At 39.1% G+C, this 17,530-nt stretch overlaps 1 protein-coding gene across 4 annotated transcripts in view; it reads right to left on the bottom strand.

The window, feature by feature from the left end:
* The window catches only part of SORCS1 (sortilin-related VPS10 domain containing receptor 1), a 200,302-nt gene that overhangs the window by 95,972 nt on the left and 86,800 nt on the right, over positions 1 to 17,530 (bottom strand). For all 4 annotated transcript variants that reach the window (XM_008588434.1, XM_008588426.1, XM_008588442.1 and 1 more), the window contains exons 7-10: positions 12,619 to 12,765; positions 3,678 to 3,780; positions 3,339 to 3,415; positions 663 to 754 (exon numbers count right to left, since the gene is read on the bottom strand). In XM_008588434.1, the coding sequence (XP_008586656.1) occupies positions 663 to 754; positions 3,339 to 3,415; positions 3,678 to 3,780; positions 12,619 to 12,765 (419 nt within the window). The remainder of the gene's footprint in view (positions 1 to 662; positions 755 to 3,338; positions 3,416 to 3,677; positions 3,781 to 12,618; positions 12,766 to 17,530) is intronic.

Here is a 17,530-nt window from a genome sequence, read left to right as displayed (position 1 = left end):
GCTTTCCCCTTCAGTCATCAAAGTAACTAACAGTGGAGGGAAAACCAGGCTTTTGACTTTGAGCAAGCTCACATATAGAAAGAGTCACTTTCAAAAACACAGAGGAAGGATCCTATTGGCAACCCCTCTGGAAGTTAGGCCTTGCATATCCATCTGCAGAAGATGCACAGGCAGAGTTGCAGAATGTCACCTGAAAACCAGAAGCTAAGGAAGCAGGATCAGGAGACATGACATAGGAGCAGAACTGTCATGAAATGCTAATCTCTGCAAAATGCACACAATGAACACAAATACTAAATTCCAGGAAATATCCTTTGGGAAGGGTAACTGCAAGAAGGTAAGCTACTCATAGACTATACCTGATAGTGACTGTCATGCTACCTGGGATTGACTGAGAGAATAAGGTACTGGTGCGGGTACTGCCACAGTGAAAACCATAATGCAATTCCTCTGTCAGGGGGGTAGAACCTTTTTTTCTCCTCTTTTTTAACTCCACCCCTCCTTTTCTGAAACTGCACATTACAATTTTATTTTGACAGAGCAAATGTGTACATTGATATTTTACTACAAACACAGTCACAGTTTGATAGCCTGATTCTTAGGCTGGTCTCTGTGGTGCAGAACCATCATGTGCACAGCTCACCAGCGGCAGCTGCCCTTACCAAAGATGTCGTATCGGGAGAGATGTGTGTTTCATAGCAACCAGCACTCCACCTTGATCCAGGTACAGAACACTGTGCTCTTCTTCAAAGATCTGGACAAGTAAAACACATACACATGGACACACATCCACATCCACACACACTAGGGTTCAGAACATCAGTCTTCATATGAGGAAAGAAATACCACCCAGGAAATAGGTTTCTCTAGATCTTTGGGAAAATACAGTTATAGAACAATGCTTCCCAATGTGGGCTATATGTACTATTGGTGATACATAAAATAATTTTAAGTGTGAACAAAAGAAATTTTAAAGGGCCGGCCCGGTGGCGCACTGGATAGTGCGCCGCTTGGGAAGCGCGGCGGCGCTCCCGCCGAGGGTTCGGATCCCACATACAGACTGGTTCCCGCTCACTGGCTGAGTGAGGCGCGGGAGCAACACTGAGGGTTGCGATCCCGTTGCCGGTCCCCGGTCCGGTACGGGGGCAACACTGAGGGTTGCGATCCGTTGCCGGACATGGAAAAAGACAAAAGACAAAAAAAAAAAAAGAAATTTTAAAAATGAACAGTTATGTATTTAGGTTTATATTTCATTATTTTCATGATATTTTCTACTGATTCTCATTTTTGATGATGCCAGAATATTGGGTAATAATCATATATTATACATCTCTAGATGGAAGAGTCCTTAGAGATAGTTTACTCCAATATTCTGATTTTTACAGATGAGAAAGCCAAAGTTTAAAGAGATGTGCTGACTTGCCTAAAACCATGCATATAGTAATTGAAGGAGCTGGGACTTGCTGCATTACAGTGAGCTTTCAGATCTAATTGTTTTGAAGTTTCCAAGTGTTATCAAAGATAGTTATTTGATGGAGTTTGGATTTCAACCATAGTTATTTGACGGAGTCCTCCCAGATTTCATGTGGAAATCTGATCCCCAATGTGGCATGGCAGTGTTGGAAGTCGTTTGAATCATGGGGGCAGATCCCTCCTGAATGGATTGATACAATCCCTGGGGAAAGAGGGTAGTGACTGCATTCTCACTCTATTAGTTCCCATGAGAACTGGTTGTTTAAAAAATCCCTGGCACCTCCCCTCTGTCTCTCTTGCTTCCTTTCCCCATGTGACCTGCTTGTACTCGCAGCCTGCCTGCTTCTTTCCACCATGAGTAGAAGCAGCCTGAGGCCCATGCCAGAGGCAGCTGTCCCAGAATCGTAAGCCAAGTAAACCTCTGTTCTTCATAAGTTACCCTGTCTCAGGTATTCTGTTATAGTAAAATGAAACTGACTAAAACAGTATTCTTGTTTGATTCATAAATACTCTACCAAGTCAAGGGTAGTTCTGATTGAAATGGAATTGTCCTCTTTGGGTGCATGTGTATCGGGTCTTTCTCCAAATGTGTAGAAACCAATTTGAAGTCGAATGGAACCATGCTGGAAATACTCTCTAAATCCTTTCTATACAAAGTGCATGCTGTTTCCTCAGTCAAATTGCTGGTAGACCATAACCTCGTCTAGAGTTACGCTACAGGCATAATCTTTTTTCCCCTTTGTTTACTTCTTATATACAAAATGCACCCCATGACTATGGAAGTAGAGTCTTCTTTGCCTTGTCTGGGTTGTTGAAAGGAAGAAAATGGGATTCTAGCTCTCTATTCTCCAGAGGAAGCTTCTTTAGAATAGTCCACATTCCTGCATACTTCACAGATCAGTTGCTCTGGGGTTTCTTAAGCAAATTTCTTCCCTGCCTTGTTCCTCTCAAAATACAAAAATCCTACTGGGGATCTAGAAAGTGTCTGAAGCTAAGAAGTGGCAGCTGGACCATAATGTGGATATCTCTATCTAAAATTTAAAGCAGAATGCTGTCATTGCTAAGTGTGATTACCTGTGCATTAGATTTCAATTTACAGTGCTGGTTATTGTATGATAATTAAACATCAGTGAGCTATTAAAACATATTTGTTGAAGTGTAACAACCATGCATTAAGCACCTATCTTGTTATGATTGCTAAACCTCATTAAATGCCTGTTTTATAAGCCAGGGGTATATAATTTTCATCCAGAAGAAAGGCAGGAAGCATTTAAGCTAAACACATTTGTTTAAAGTGATTCCATTCCTACTTTATCTAACATATGCATCCTGATAGTTATTACTCTGTTTTTGCACATGAGATTTAAACATTTTAGAATGTCACCTGGGTAATGGCTATTTCTATATCACTGCGTTCCTCTGTATTCTGACTTTGAGATAAGGGAAATTTATGGAGGCAATTCAGTTAGCTATGCAATCTAACCTTTGGTCTCCATGTTCCTTACATGATAAACTCTTAGGGATTCTGTTTTTTTTTTTTTTTTTTTTTTTTTTAATGGGAAAAATTCAATCAGGCTTAATTTGGTTTCACTGTCACCTATAAAAGTTCTTACATAAAGGCTGTCAATAAGGGCCATCTTTGTTAAATGACAAAAAAAAAAAATTGCACAAATATTTGCTAAATTCAAAGATTTGTTTAAGACTTTTGTATATAAAAAGGAAAATAAACACATTAGCAGCCTTTAGGATTTATGTGTAGTAATGCCGAATAAGTTCCCATAATTGTACCAAGTTGTAGGATTTTTATGCCACTTAGCAGCAATTTTTATGCCACTTCAGCAACTTTGCCCAGGGTATTTTCTTACCTGTCTCCAAGTGTTCCCTGCATCTGAAGAGACAAACATGCTGATGTCACTGTCTGACAGTTCAGAACCTATATTTCCTAGAAAGAGTGCATCACCATTAGTGAAAGGAACTTTCTGCAAAAGCTAACAATGAACTATATTGGCAATCTGCTTTGCCTGAGAAGGATTTTGACTGAAAACATTCCCTCTGAGCAGGTGTTTTCAGCATACTTACTCCAGAGTCAATAGTTTAGGTACCTTTTGAAAATATTTTTAGTTTGCTCATTGAGTGCCAAGCACAGATATCTAGCTTCTTAAAATACCAATTACAACAGCAAACAAACCAGGCAAGCTTCTTACCTGAAGCCACTATGATGCTTGGAGCTGTGTCTCTACTAGCAATGATCCCTGACGTGTAGGGGTTCTCAGATACCTTCAGGTGAAGGTGCAATGAGCAATAGGGCTGAGAAGAGGAGAAATGAGTATAATAAAAGCATATAATATAAATGGTCATTTAAAGCCCAGATTGAGAGCACCCATCCATCCATCCATCCATGCACCCCTCCATCCACCCATCAACCAACTTTCATTCCACAAATATCTAGTGTCCACTAAGTGTAAGACTGTTGCCAAGTTGGTGAAAGAGAGAACATCTTCATTTTAGGATTAATCTACTGATTTAATTGCCATTTGGTCATTTAAGAAACATTTTAGTGCCTTATCTGTAAAATACTAGGTAAAGCTGATGAAAGAGTTACACTGACTAAAATTTGGTCTCTGTCATTACAGAGATTATAATTTAAGTAGAAGACATGAAATCTTCCTATTGATTACCATAAAAAGAGAATACTTCAACAGCCATAAGACAGGTAGAAACAAAATATTATGAGATTCTAGAAGGTGAAGAGACTGTGTCCAACTTTGGATCAAGGATAGCTCCAAGGACAAAATGGTACCTGAGGCAAAGATGGGTAGGCTACGAATGGCAGGTGAGATGTTCAAGAGCTTAAAGGACAGTTCAGGCCTGGGTAATATCAATAACAACAACAATAAAAGCAGCAGAAGAGATGAACAATACAGTATGCAGCCAGGTAAGAGTAAAGAGGAGAAATGGGGTATGTAGCCAGAAAAGAAGTCAGAGTCAGACCAGGGGGACTTTAAAGAAGTCGGCTGGTATCTCTTAGTCGCTCTCCTTTTGAGACCTTGGTTTTAGTTGCATAGAAAAATCTGTATGACATGTGAATTGTCAAAATATCCACCAAATAATTGACACAGTGTCTCTTCCAGGATATTACCAGAATCAATATTATTCAATATAAAAGTCTTCCTTGTAGACAAAATGGACTAGTAATAAAAATTTAAACGAAAATTTAAGGGATTTGTTTATATGCATAAAGACCTTGATAAAATTTTCAGATCAAGGTATCAACAGTTTTCAAAATAAAGGGTAATAAATCTGACATGGATTTCTTTTAAAATAGTTCTTGTACTTCTGAGTTGTCACAAATACAAGTCTGTGTTTGAACCCACATTTCTTTTCATCTCTCAAGAAGATTACTTTCTAATCTTATTGACTTGAATTTTTAGAATCACTGATGTATCTCTGTTATTACTTTTATTCTGCTCTGTTAAGTCTCAGCCAGCAGATATTCAGAGAGCTACAGATACGATGATTAAATTTATATAGGAGGAGTAAATGACAAACTAAAAATGAAAGTCAGGAACAAAAGCAGCCCAAATATTGGTGAAATAAAAAAGCAGATCACAATAGGGTCTTTTCCTCATTGCCAACATAGAAAGTAAGACTCTCAGGGAGTAATAATAGTAGTAAATGATTGGTTTTACATAAAAATTTCATGTAAAGCTTTAAGAAAAGGAGTTTTCACTTTATAATGTTCCATAAGAGTAGGGAAGACAGATCCTATAAGAAGAAACATTAAACCCAAACACTTGGCTTCCTTTTGTCCAAGACTAGAATGGGTCTTGTTAAATGTCGCAGAGGTCCTAGGACTGCATTACATATCACTTAGATGATGCTAAAGCAGCGTAAAGCAGAGGTGCCAAACCTCAGAACATTTTCCCAACAACTGCAACCTATCAGGGTCTCCCCTTCTCTGATCTACCACGACTTATTTTACCATGCATAATTCTGTTTCAGGAATATACAGTTTTATCCCCCTAAGAGATACGCTCCACAAATTAAAAACAAACAAACAAACAAACCACATCAAGTTCTATTTTGCATCTTTTGTAGAACTTAGTACAGAATCTAAAAAAGATAGTCAATAAAAGCTTGAAATATCAAGTAACACATTTTTGTTAGGACATGAAAAATACCACTTTACTATTTTACTCAGAGCAATGCTAGCAGTTTGTGGGCTTGCTTACGAACCACATAATCTGAGTGATGTTGTGAGCATCTCCAGGGCATTACAAGAAGTGTACTATTGGGGGATTATCCTTAGACATTTGGGCATAATGGAAGGCCTTTTACATCACCCGACAGCAGGACATCCCTGGCCGACGGAGCACCCGGGTTGTAATCTTGAGCCAGCTGCTTGCCACAGCTGGAAGACTGTGAAGCTCAGTTGCCAACTGAGCCAAGGATTATTTGGTATGGGGTACTTGCCATTGCAAAGAAAAGACAGCATTTTTAGTGGCTGTCTAAGCACTGCTCTGTTGCTATGGCTTTCAGAGGCCCGAGATATATTAATTTGAGAAGAAAAGACACCATTTCGCGCAGTAGCAGCAACATTAGAAATGATCGTTTTGATGCACTTTTTTCTCCACTCTCACATTTGCAGGACTGGATTGCCCCCAGCTGGTACAAGGAGAATATTCTGTGGTTTTTTTCTTTCTTTCATTTTTTCAGGGAATTTACGTAGTCTACACAAAGTTTTGAAGAAAAACAATGTGAAGCGATGTATCTTTATTTGTTTAACTTAAACTTTTGTGTCTGACCCGTTTGAGACATTTGTCAAAGTTAAGTAACCAAAAATTGATAGAGAGGTGTATTATAGTGGCTATCAAGCCTCTCCGAGCTCCCGGACAACACAAGACAAGGTTCTCCAATTCTTATGTACGTTTGTCCCTGGCAGGGGGCGCTTTGTAGGCCTCGCCCTTCCTTCTCGCCTTCTGCCCTCTTTTCCTTAGTACCTACTATGTGCTAATAGTGACAGTGGTTGCTTCTGTCTTTTCAGGGTTAACTTCTACTCAACAGAGTCAAAGCACAGCCTGTTTCAAGTGCAGTTCTCCACTTCCCTTCTCCCTCCACATAAAGAAAACACAGGCATGTAAACTGCAACCACCAGTGACCTAGCAGTGCACTTGCAGAGGATGGAGGGACCAGCACACCGGTTTGGAGACTGCCCTTTGCGTCCCCGCTCACACGTAGGCACAGGCCATGGTATATCATCAACTGGTCAATTCTAGGATCAATTAGACCCTCAGTCTTCAATCTTTTCAGAGTCAGGTACCAAGTTAGAGAATGTGATGAAAATTAAGGACCAAGAAAAAAGTGCACAAACGTTTAGTGCACAGTTTCATTCAATTTCAGGGAATTCGCAAACCTGTGAAGCCTATCAGTGGATCTCTAGGTTCTAATTATCTTCTGTTTGCCTTATTCTTTTATATTTTATTTTAACACATAAAGTCCTTTGGTCATTGCAAATGTTCAATAAATAGCTGCTGGATTTTGTTGATCCATTATATTATTTTCACCTCAAATACTTATCATTTATTCCTCCTGCTTAACTGAAATATTGCACCCTTTGACCAACATCTGCCCCACTCCCCAGCCTCTCATAACCAATATTCTCCTCTCTGTTTCTGAGTTTGATCATTTTAGATTCCACATATGATTGAGAACATATAGTATTTGTCTTTCTGTGCCAGGCTTATTTCACTAAGCAAATGTTCACCAGGTGATCCACTAATTATCTACTATATTTCTTGCACTGTGGATGGCCAAAGGGGAATTACCAAATGATAGAAGACATTTCCCTACCATGAAATAAATCAACTTTAAAAACTTAGATTATTTGAGAGTGAACCAGCTGCAAATTCTAATTCTTTCTTTCCCAACTCTGTATCAACAGTCTTTAAAGCCTATCTTCATGGTACCTTTATCCCATGGCTACTGATCTGAATACTATGCTGAAAAGACAGATCAGAACTTTCTCAAATAACAAGGCAGCAGGTAAATTCACGAATAGTATCCCTAGCCCCTTATGTCTCCCCACCCCACCAAATACACACACATTTGTGCAGTTTCTGACTCTGAATCCTGTACTGGAGCTAGGAATCCATTAGATCTTCAGTAAAGCATTAATGTCAAAGAAGAGGGAAGCCCCTGGACAAATTGGCTGGGTATGGGGTATTCAGCCCCACTCCAATCCAGCACAGGTAGAGTAATCAACAGTGCAAGGGGGTGAAAACTAGACAAAAGAAACTCCTGGGGCAGAGGAAATAAATACCTGCTCAGCCCCTGGAAAAAACTGCGACATAAATCCATAAAGAAGTCAGGAGCTATTTCTATAAAACACTGTACTTTCCCTAGGGGCACAAGGATTTGTCACAGACCCAGCACTGCTCATATCTTGCCCATGGGAGCCCAGTCTTGAGGCTTTGGAGGCAGGTGGACCATAACCTGTAATACCCTATCTAATTGTACAACACAGTCTTCAGAGGAAAGAAATCCCAACTGGGCCCTCCAGGCAATCAGCCTAAAAGTCCTAAAAATACAGCCCCAAATTACCCTGGATGTCTTATTTCTGTAGCATACATTTTAGCAGGAACATTCCATTTGAGCTGTAATTCTGAACTTGTTCCACATTTGTAACAGCCCTGCTGGAAAAAGTCTTTTCTAATCACTAGGCTGTGCTTTCGGTGACACTGCCACTTTCCAAGTACTCACAATCTAAAATCACTTTTTATCTCCTCTCTGCCACCAGCTCCCAAGCCTAAAGAAGGTTTTTAATAGCCTGGGTTTCCTGAAGCTCAAAGGTTTTCTTTCCTATTTTGTGCCTTTGGCAGATTTTTATAAAGTGATTTTGGTCTCTTCTCCCCAATCCCTTTGTCATTTTTCCCTCCTCACCCTGCTGCCTATTTCCCAAAGCTCAGATTGAAACTACATTAAGCATTAGGGTTAATGAGGGAGGAAGCCCAGGAGGCTTCGAGATACCATCCATCTATATTCCAGTAATTCATCTTTTCTCAATCTTAATGAGCCTCCTGATTTTGTTAACTTCAGGGTCAACTTGAGCCTATGAACTTCAGAGGGTGAATATTATGACAAATCCTCTAGTGGGATGCTCAGAGGGAATGAATGGTTTCTACTAAAGTGCAAATGTGAAACTCAAACAACAGGTTTCAATGGAGTGCCTACTCCAGACACACATAACCCCCACAATAACAACACGTATATTGAGCACCTACCCTGTGGCAGGTATGATTCTTGGAGCTAATTCTTTGGAATGGCCAAAAAGAAAGTCATGGTCTCTACATTCATAAAATTATCATTTTACCAGGGGAAGATAGACAAGAAAGTCAATGGGTATATGTGATGATTTCAGATAGTGATAAGAGTCATGAAGAAAAAAGAATTTAGATAAATCCAATTTTAGAGGGTGCTCAAGGAAGACTCTGAGATTAAGGTAATCCGGGTATATGTGATGATTTCAGATAGTGATAAGAGTCATGAAGAAAAAAGAATTTAGATAAATACAATTTTAGAGGGTGCTCAAGGAAGACTCTGAGATTAAGGTAATCAAAAAAGGATCTAAATGCCAAGAAAAAGCCTGACTAGGAGAAGAGCATTTTAAGAGAAATAATGATAAATGCAAAGACCCTAAGAAAGACTCTAAGACATAAACACAGTGAGTTCATGGTATGAAAAAACAAAAACAAACAAAAACCTTCCTCACCATGGCTTATGTGTAAGGAAGGAAGGAGGGACAGAGAGGTTGGGGACCAGGTAGGAGAAGTAGACAGGAGCCAGATCACAACCTTGTAGGCCACAATGAAATATATGAATTTATTCTCCTTGAATCAGAAAGCCATAGAAGGTTTAAGGAAAAGAGAAATGTGATCTGTTTTTTAAAAGTTCAAGTTGATCCTATTTACAGAAAATTTTAGGAAAGAAAAATCTAATGTATAGTAAAAGAAAGCAGATCAATGGTTGTCTAGGGCTGGGAGTGTGGGTTCTAGCTGATAAGGGGCAAAGCAATTTTCTTGGGTGATGAAAATGTTCTATCTTGATTGTGGTAGTGGTTACATGGGTATATATATTTGTCAAAATTCGCTGAACTATACTCTTAAAATATGTATGTGTTTTACCTCAGTGAAGTTGATTAACAAAAAAAAAAGGTCATGTTGGCTGTTGTGTGGAGAATGGATTGCCAGGTAGAAAAGGGAGGACCAGTTAGGAGCTGGTCACTGTAGGTCAAGTGAGCAATGATGGTGGCTTGGATTAGGATAGTGCCAGTGGAGATGGAGAAGTAAGCTGCTAACTGCATTCATATTTGGAGGCACAGCAATAAGATTTCCTGACACTGGATTGAGGGTGGAGCAGTGAACACCTTGCTAAGTGTTTTGTTTGAAGCATTTCTAATGGTCCATTTATGATGCCAAGTGCCCAAGCAAGCCTGTTTAGGTGACGTGGTTAATTCCCTCTCACACATATTTCATCTCCAAAGTGCACAGTGGGAATGAAGAGCCACGTTAAGGTGCTGACGCATCCCATGAATTTCTGGCTGTATATCACAATGCTTCGACTTGGAAGAGCTAAACTAGGAAGGTGGTGCTGTTTTTTGAAATGCCACTGAATTGTGCCTTGCATAGAAGTAGAGTGGATATTCAATAAATAGCTGTTACATTTACTTACTCCATCACTGGCTTTATGCACTTATTATAACAATTGCCTTTTTCCCCACTGTAAGTTGTCAGTGATAAGGATGGAAGCTGAGTGGGAGGCCAAACTTTAGACTGTTTCCCTGATGCACAGCGACAACTGCGATATCCTTTACAACTAATAAGGTCAAGCTATGGCTGCTGGAACCCTCTCAAGTAGGAGGGTGCCCTGCCTACAGCTGTATGAAATGAACCTGCACAATGACTGTCCAGACTTCATGGGATGGAAGGAAGCAAGCTGAGCATGGATAACATCAAAGTTGGAATTGTATGAAGAGTGTGAACAACTTCATCTACGCACTTTATATGTACATATATAACTATATATATATATATATATAACTATATATATATGCACTTTATATGTACATACATACACACACATACAGTATACACACATTCAATATACACACATACATGCAGTACACACACAGAGTATACAGAGTATAGGCACATACAGTATGCACAAATACATACAGTATATGCATATATATATAGTATACACACAATATACACACATATAATATACATACATGCATGCAGTATATACATATACAGTGTACAAACACTATACACACATAGTGTGCATGCACACATACAGTATACACACATGCAGTATATACACACATGCAATATACACATGCTTACAGCATACACACAGTATATGTGCACATAAAGCACACACACACACATACAGTATATACACACACATACCACATACAGTATACACACATACCACATAGGCACATACAGTATGCACAAATACATACAGTATATGCATATATATATAGTATACACACATATAATATACATACATACATGCAGTATATACATATACAGTGTACAAACACTATACACACATAGTGTGCATGCACACATACAGTATACACACATACCACATACACACATACAGTATATGCACACATGCAGCATATAAACATACAATATACAGACATACAGTATATACACACACATACCACATACAGTATACACACATACCACATACACACATACAGTATATGCACACATGCAGCATATAAACATACAATATACAGACATACAGTATATACACACATACAGTATACACACAGGCACATATAATACACACATACACACAAGTATGCATACACACACACCCCCAAGCCCTTCTTCCTAAAACTAAGAGGTCTTCCCTCTAGGTTTACATATTGGTCTCTCCCTTTTCTGAATTTAAACACTTTTTCTGAACTGTTTTATAGAAACTGATAGTATTAATTTAAGAATACTTTGTTTTGCAACATGCAATTAATCTCTTCCTCCCCTTCTTCTGCATCCACTCAGTATCTACTGGTGTGCTGAGTATGGGGCAGACATCAGAGCTACTAACACAAGTAAAATGTGACCCTAGAGTCTTTTATTTAGCAAACTAGTTTCATACAATAGACAAGTAAACTGCAAACTCCTTGAAGGCAAGATCCATCTTTGATCCATCACATCAATAAATATGTAAATAAATTCATGCTGATGTACTTATTGCCCAGATGTAAGACAACTAAAAGAAAGTCATATTTCAACATAGGGGAGAGCAAACTTTTTTTTAAAGGGCCAGGTATCAAATATCTTAGGTTCCGTTGACCACACAGTCTCTGTCATGCCTACTGTATTCTGCCATTGTCTAGTGAAAGCAGCGGTAGACATAAATGAATAAGCGTGGCTATCTTCCAACAAAACCTTATTTAGAAACATAAGTGGTGAGCCATGTTATCCTCACAGGCCAGTTTGCCAACCCCAGTGTATAGAATAAGACCAATGAATGGAACGTACAAGAGTACTTCAAAAAGTTCATGGAAAAGATTAGTATTATCTTTTAATTCTATTTTTTTGTGAACTTTTTGAAGTATCCTCATATTATAAAGAAAACCAATGAGGGCTTAAATCAGGAGTCCTAATCCTTTTTTGTATCATAAACTTTTCTGAAAGTGTGATTAAACATCTCTACAGAAAAACATACCTACATAATTTTGCATTAAGTTCATCAGTTCTACAGATGAATTTGAATCATTCAATCTGAAATAGGTTATTAATGAGAAAGTAAGGGTGTTTGGGGTTTATCCTCACCAGAGCTGAAAACTATCACATTCTCCCTTAAAGTACCATTTAACATCCTCATCAGAACTTGGGCTGGAAATGTGGATGCTGGAAGTGAGCAAGGAACTTAACCGACGTTCTCTTCTCTCTTGAGCCCATCACAAAACGCAGTTCTGTGACTCTTCTTCACACTCTGCCTTCATGGCCTTCCCTGCCTCTTTTGTTCCTTTACTGACCAAAAGTCCCAGAACTATCTTCTTCATCTGTTAACATTTATTTCCAGCCCTCCACTGCACGGGCATGCCACTCCACTATGATGACTCACCAGTAAGCAATGCACAGGGTCTCCCCTGAGATCCGTGTCCGGTGCCTGCAGCAAACGCCAGTCTCTGCCTTTGTTATACGTGATGAAAGTCTTCACTTGGTTGTCAATCTTCTTGTTAGCCAAGAACATTCCCTTTATCCCTGCTACCTGGGAAAAATTGACATGGCTGAAAAATACATCAGTTTGAGAAGAGATATATTTATTTACTTAAAACAAAACAAAACAAAACAGAAAAACAGTAAGCTGTCAAATTCAGCTGAAGCACTTGTTTTGGAGGAGAGGGTGAGAATGGGGGAAGGAAGGTGATGCTTATGCTTAGCAGGGCTGTGGAAACAAAAGCAATAGATTGTTGCCCCTTAACATATGTGGGTCATAATACAAGTTTGATTGAGTCTTCTATTACCCCTAACATAAGGTGGCAGTAGCCTGCAGTTGTCATGAGATGAATCTGGTGCTTACGGTTCTGTTGCTTGGTAAATGATAAATAAATACGGATGACTTTTATTGTATGCTAGCACAGCACCCAGAGTCTTAAGAACTTTATCTCATCTAACCCTTGTAACAGTCCTCTTGGGTAAATATCATTTATTCTATCTCACTGATGAGGAAAACTCAGACTCATCCAGATAAAATGACTTGCCCAAGGTCACACTGTCCAAGGACTCACAGATAGTGTCAGACCTGGGATTTTAATCCTGAACTCTGTGGCTTCACAGCTCATGCTCTCAATGAGTATCTAAATTTTCGAGCTACCTTCAGCCTTGGACAATTGAAAGAGGTCACTCCTGATCCAACAATTACTACTGCTTTTTTATTTTTTTTTCTGTAAAAGATCTCTCTATTAATTTAAGCCACCAAAATACATTAAACATAAAAGAACAGCTTTTAAACTTAAAAAAAAAAACAGTGGTTTCCCTAAATTATAAAATAAACCCTACTCCATTTGTATAACACCATTGTTCTCACCATAAACCGTTCTTATTCATTATTTGGCTCTGAAAATAAGATTGCCTTTCCTCTTCTATATGTTAGAAAACAGGTAACATTTGGTAAATTGTCAAAATTGTGCCAAAACAAATGATCAATGGTGCATTATATTTTCAGGTATTTTAGAGTTTATAAAACACAATCATACATATTTTAGCCTGCTCAAAATTATCACAACCCAGGAATACTGGAGAGCAGTGAGAAAAAGTGCTGAAATGTGTCAACACTAAAACGTGCTGAGTAGTGCATTCCAACACTCCATGTACATTATCTCATTTAATCCTCACAATAACCATAGAATAGGATTATCATTAGCCACATTTTGAAGATGAGAAAATGGAGACTGATTAAGCACCTTTTTGGAACACACACGGGGAGTAAGTGAATAAGTTAGCAAGCATATTGAACCCATTCAACTTAACTCAGGCCTTCTATATGATAATGTGGACATTTCTAAGCAGAAGAGTAAAACACTACCTGCCATTCTTTTCAGTCCTTGCAAATAGCACACACTATACCCTGTACTTCATATATAAAACTTCCATTACTCACTATAAATCTGCACAACAGATTTTATCCCAATTCTATGGATGAGGAGACAGAGGTGTAGACAAAATTTAATTGCTTAAGATCATGGAGCGTTGGGATTCATACCCAAATCTGTCTGACTTCCAACATGCTTTGAACAAATACAACTCTGAATTTGTCAGTTCAAAGAGGTGGGTTTCAGTCGAGAGAAGATACATGTTTTGCCTTCACTTTTGACACAGTCAGACCTCATTAGTTTGTACCTGCTGATTTGGCATCTGGGATATTTTAGAGTTGGGCCAGATTTGTACTCTTTTGGAAAGACAAGTTTGTTAAGCAAATAAATAGTATAAATGAATTACTGAGCGGAATACTTTGAACTACTTCAGAAAGCAAGCTGCATTTCGGGCAATCAACAGCAGCCAGAACAATTTCTTCTGTATTGTTGATCCTCGGCAAATGTGGAAGACATAAACTCCAGGAGCACTCTCCCTCCCAACAGCAGTGTTTTAATTACAGATGATATTTAGTTATTCACTATACCAGCTCCAAGAGGGCTGCTCACCAGGGAACTCCATATTGGTTTTGCTACGTTGAATAGGCTGTTATATACTTAAATATGACTCAACTGCCAGCTCTTAAAAAATTAAATTTCATAAATCAGAATATTCACAAAGTCCTACTGGTCTTCCCTCCATACCATTCTCGGAAATGAGAAATGACTCTGTCTTAGCCATTCAACACTCTAGAGGGCTACAATAAGTGCAGTAGGAATAAAAATGTTACCTATTCTGGTACTTTCATTGTCCATTTTCCTTCCTGCCCTCTCCCTCTTTTGGCAAGTGTGTCCAAGCAGGGTTATGCATGTTGAGGAGCTTCTTCATTTGATTTGCAGAAGCAGTGACTTTATTGGCCCCCGACTGCTTGGCATTTCAAATGCCACTTGAGCAGAGAGCTGCTCTTTGTAATTCATCTCTGGCAGCTTGGCCTTCAGGTTTATCTTGAGGAATAAAAACTTGACTAAGTAGAGGGAATGTGTGTCAACAGGGGATAGAGCTGGAGAGGGTCCGCTTCTTTTCCCCTTGCAGCCAAGGCACTTTCTCCATTTGAGGTGTCTTTTTATTTTCTAGTTCCTTTGGCCTGGTCTGCAAAGAAGATCAGCCCTGCTCTTAGGTTTTTGTGCCATTTATTGTTCTTTTCAATCCATCTATCTGTGTGTCTCACTGCAACCCCTAGACATGAGGCACTTTCTCCCAGGGCTCTTTTGTAAGGTCTTATTGTATGTTGGAACCTCTAGCCTCTCACTGTAGGACTTTACATATCAAGGGGTAGCATTAAGTGCGCCGGATGTTGAATGTATGTAGGTGTGCATGTGTGTACATGTGTTTGTGTGTGTGTGTGTGTGTGTGTGTAAGGTCTGGGGTTCCACTGAGGATGAGGGGACACATTTATATTGCCAGATAACCTCTGTCTATATCCACACTACATGCACATTTACAGAATGCAGTGGGGCTGAGGAACGGGATGGGGTGGGGAAAAGTAATATTCTCAATGGAAGACATGCCTTCACATAGACATGGAATAATCAGTGAAGAGATTCCTATGAGGAAAGTCTGGGAAAAGACCCATTATCTCCTCTGCCTGTCTGAATTCTGCATAAAGATCTCAGAGAATGCTGAGTGTACTGTGAAGCTACTATTGTCTCTTTGATTTTCATATGGAGAAAATGAAGTCTCAATGGTAATTAATAGTTATTTCTTATTATTTCATATCATATGAGCCAAGATATAACTTTCATTAGATGTTAAATATGATGTGTTTAGCACAATCCTCACACTTAACACAAAGCACATCGGCACATTTACTGTGCCCCAGCATGACAATCTCAAAGCATTATCTTTTTTTTTTTTTTTTTGTCCTTTTTGTCTTTTTTCGTGACCGGCAACGGGATCGCAACCCCGCAGTGTTGCGCCCGCACCTCGCTCAGCCTGTGAGTGGGAACCGGTCTGTATGTGGGATCCGAACCCTCGGTGGGAGCGTCGCTGCGCTCCAAAGCGGCGCACTGTAGCAATGCGCCACTGGGCCGGCCCTCAAAGCATTATCTTGACCTCAATTCTCTTGCTCCCTTTGTCCACATAGGCCACCCCTGCTCCCTTGGACAATCTCCCGATGTGTCTCTACTTAGTCATCCTTCAAGGTCTAGCTCAATAAGACTTACCCAGAAATCAGGATCTCTTTCCATCCTGATTGTCCCCCACACTTCTGTTTTTCAGTTTGTCTCTAATATATATAGTACCTATATATATATCAATCTTCCCATTAACTTCTCTAGTACTCCTTATATGCCTTATCACAAGTTAATTCAAATGTTTTCTTCTGTTTTCTCTCACATTATGGTCTTCCACTCTAATATAACCATTGAACTGTCATTCATGCTACTGTATTGCTTCTTCAGAATTAATATTAGTAAAATCATTTTGTAAAAGGTGCCATGTTTTTGTTTTTCATAAAATAGGTAGTAAGCGTTCTACAGGAGAAGATATAACAGCAGTAACAGTAACCCAAATTTACTGAGCGCTTATGAAGTGTCAGGCATTACACGAAAGGTCTTGCAAATGTGACCACATGAATCTCTCCATGCACACTACATGGTAGGATCAATATTATCCTCATTTTACAGATGAGAAAACTGAAGTTCTCATCTGGCCAATCACTTGCCTAAGGTCATTCTGCTACAAAACCTTAGATCTGGACTACAAGTCAGTCAGTCTAACTCCAGAGCCCTCTTACTTAAACCTGTGGCTATGCTGTTTGTTCAAACTATTCTCTTATCCTAGAGTATCCTGAGAGAAATCATATGGGGATATCATACTTATAGGAAACTGTCTTTTATTCATTCTACAGAACATTTACTCAATAGTCATTCAACAAAGATTTTCTGAGCATCTTCTATGTATCATGTGATCTTCTAAGCACCAAGGATGTAACAACTAGAATATGTAAGCAACTACACATTCATTCAACAGATTTTTTTTTTTTTTTGAGTTAGAATGTGCCAGTGCTGGGAATTTAGATCACTTCGGAGTGTTAAAGAAAAATCCCAAGACATCACCTTTGTTTTTTCATGTTCTTTTCTGTAGATGGTTCTCTACTGTACCAATCTTTCATATGTTCCAGGTAGAGTCTAAGTTGGGAGGATTCTTGCACAGGACTTTTTGCTTATTTCTGCCTCTGATGCTTATTGAGAGATGATTACTCTCATCATCTCCATCTCAGACTTAAATTACAAATCCTAAGTGCCAACATTTGAAGAAAATGAAGATGAAACAATGATTGTGGTGAGAAAGAGAACATATTCACGGCCATGATTTTTTGGGGCTCTGAAATGGGATACTTT

This window comes from Galeopterus variegatus, unplaced genomic scaffold (genome assembly GCF_000696425.1).
Source record: "Galeopterus variegatus unplaced genomic scaffold, G_variegatus-3.0.2 Scaffold126, whole genome shotgun sequence".
Classification (NCBI taxonomy): domain Eukaryota; kingdom Metazoa; phylum Chordata; class Mammalia; order Dermoptera; family Cynocephalidae; genus Galeopterus; species Galeopterus variegatus.
This window is presented reverse-complemented; position numbering and strand designations above follow the sequence as displayed.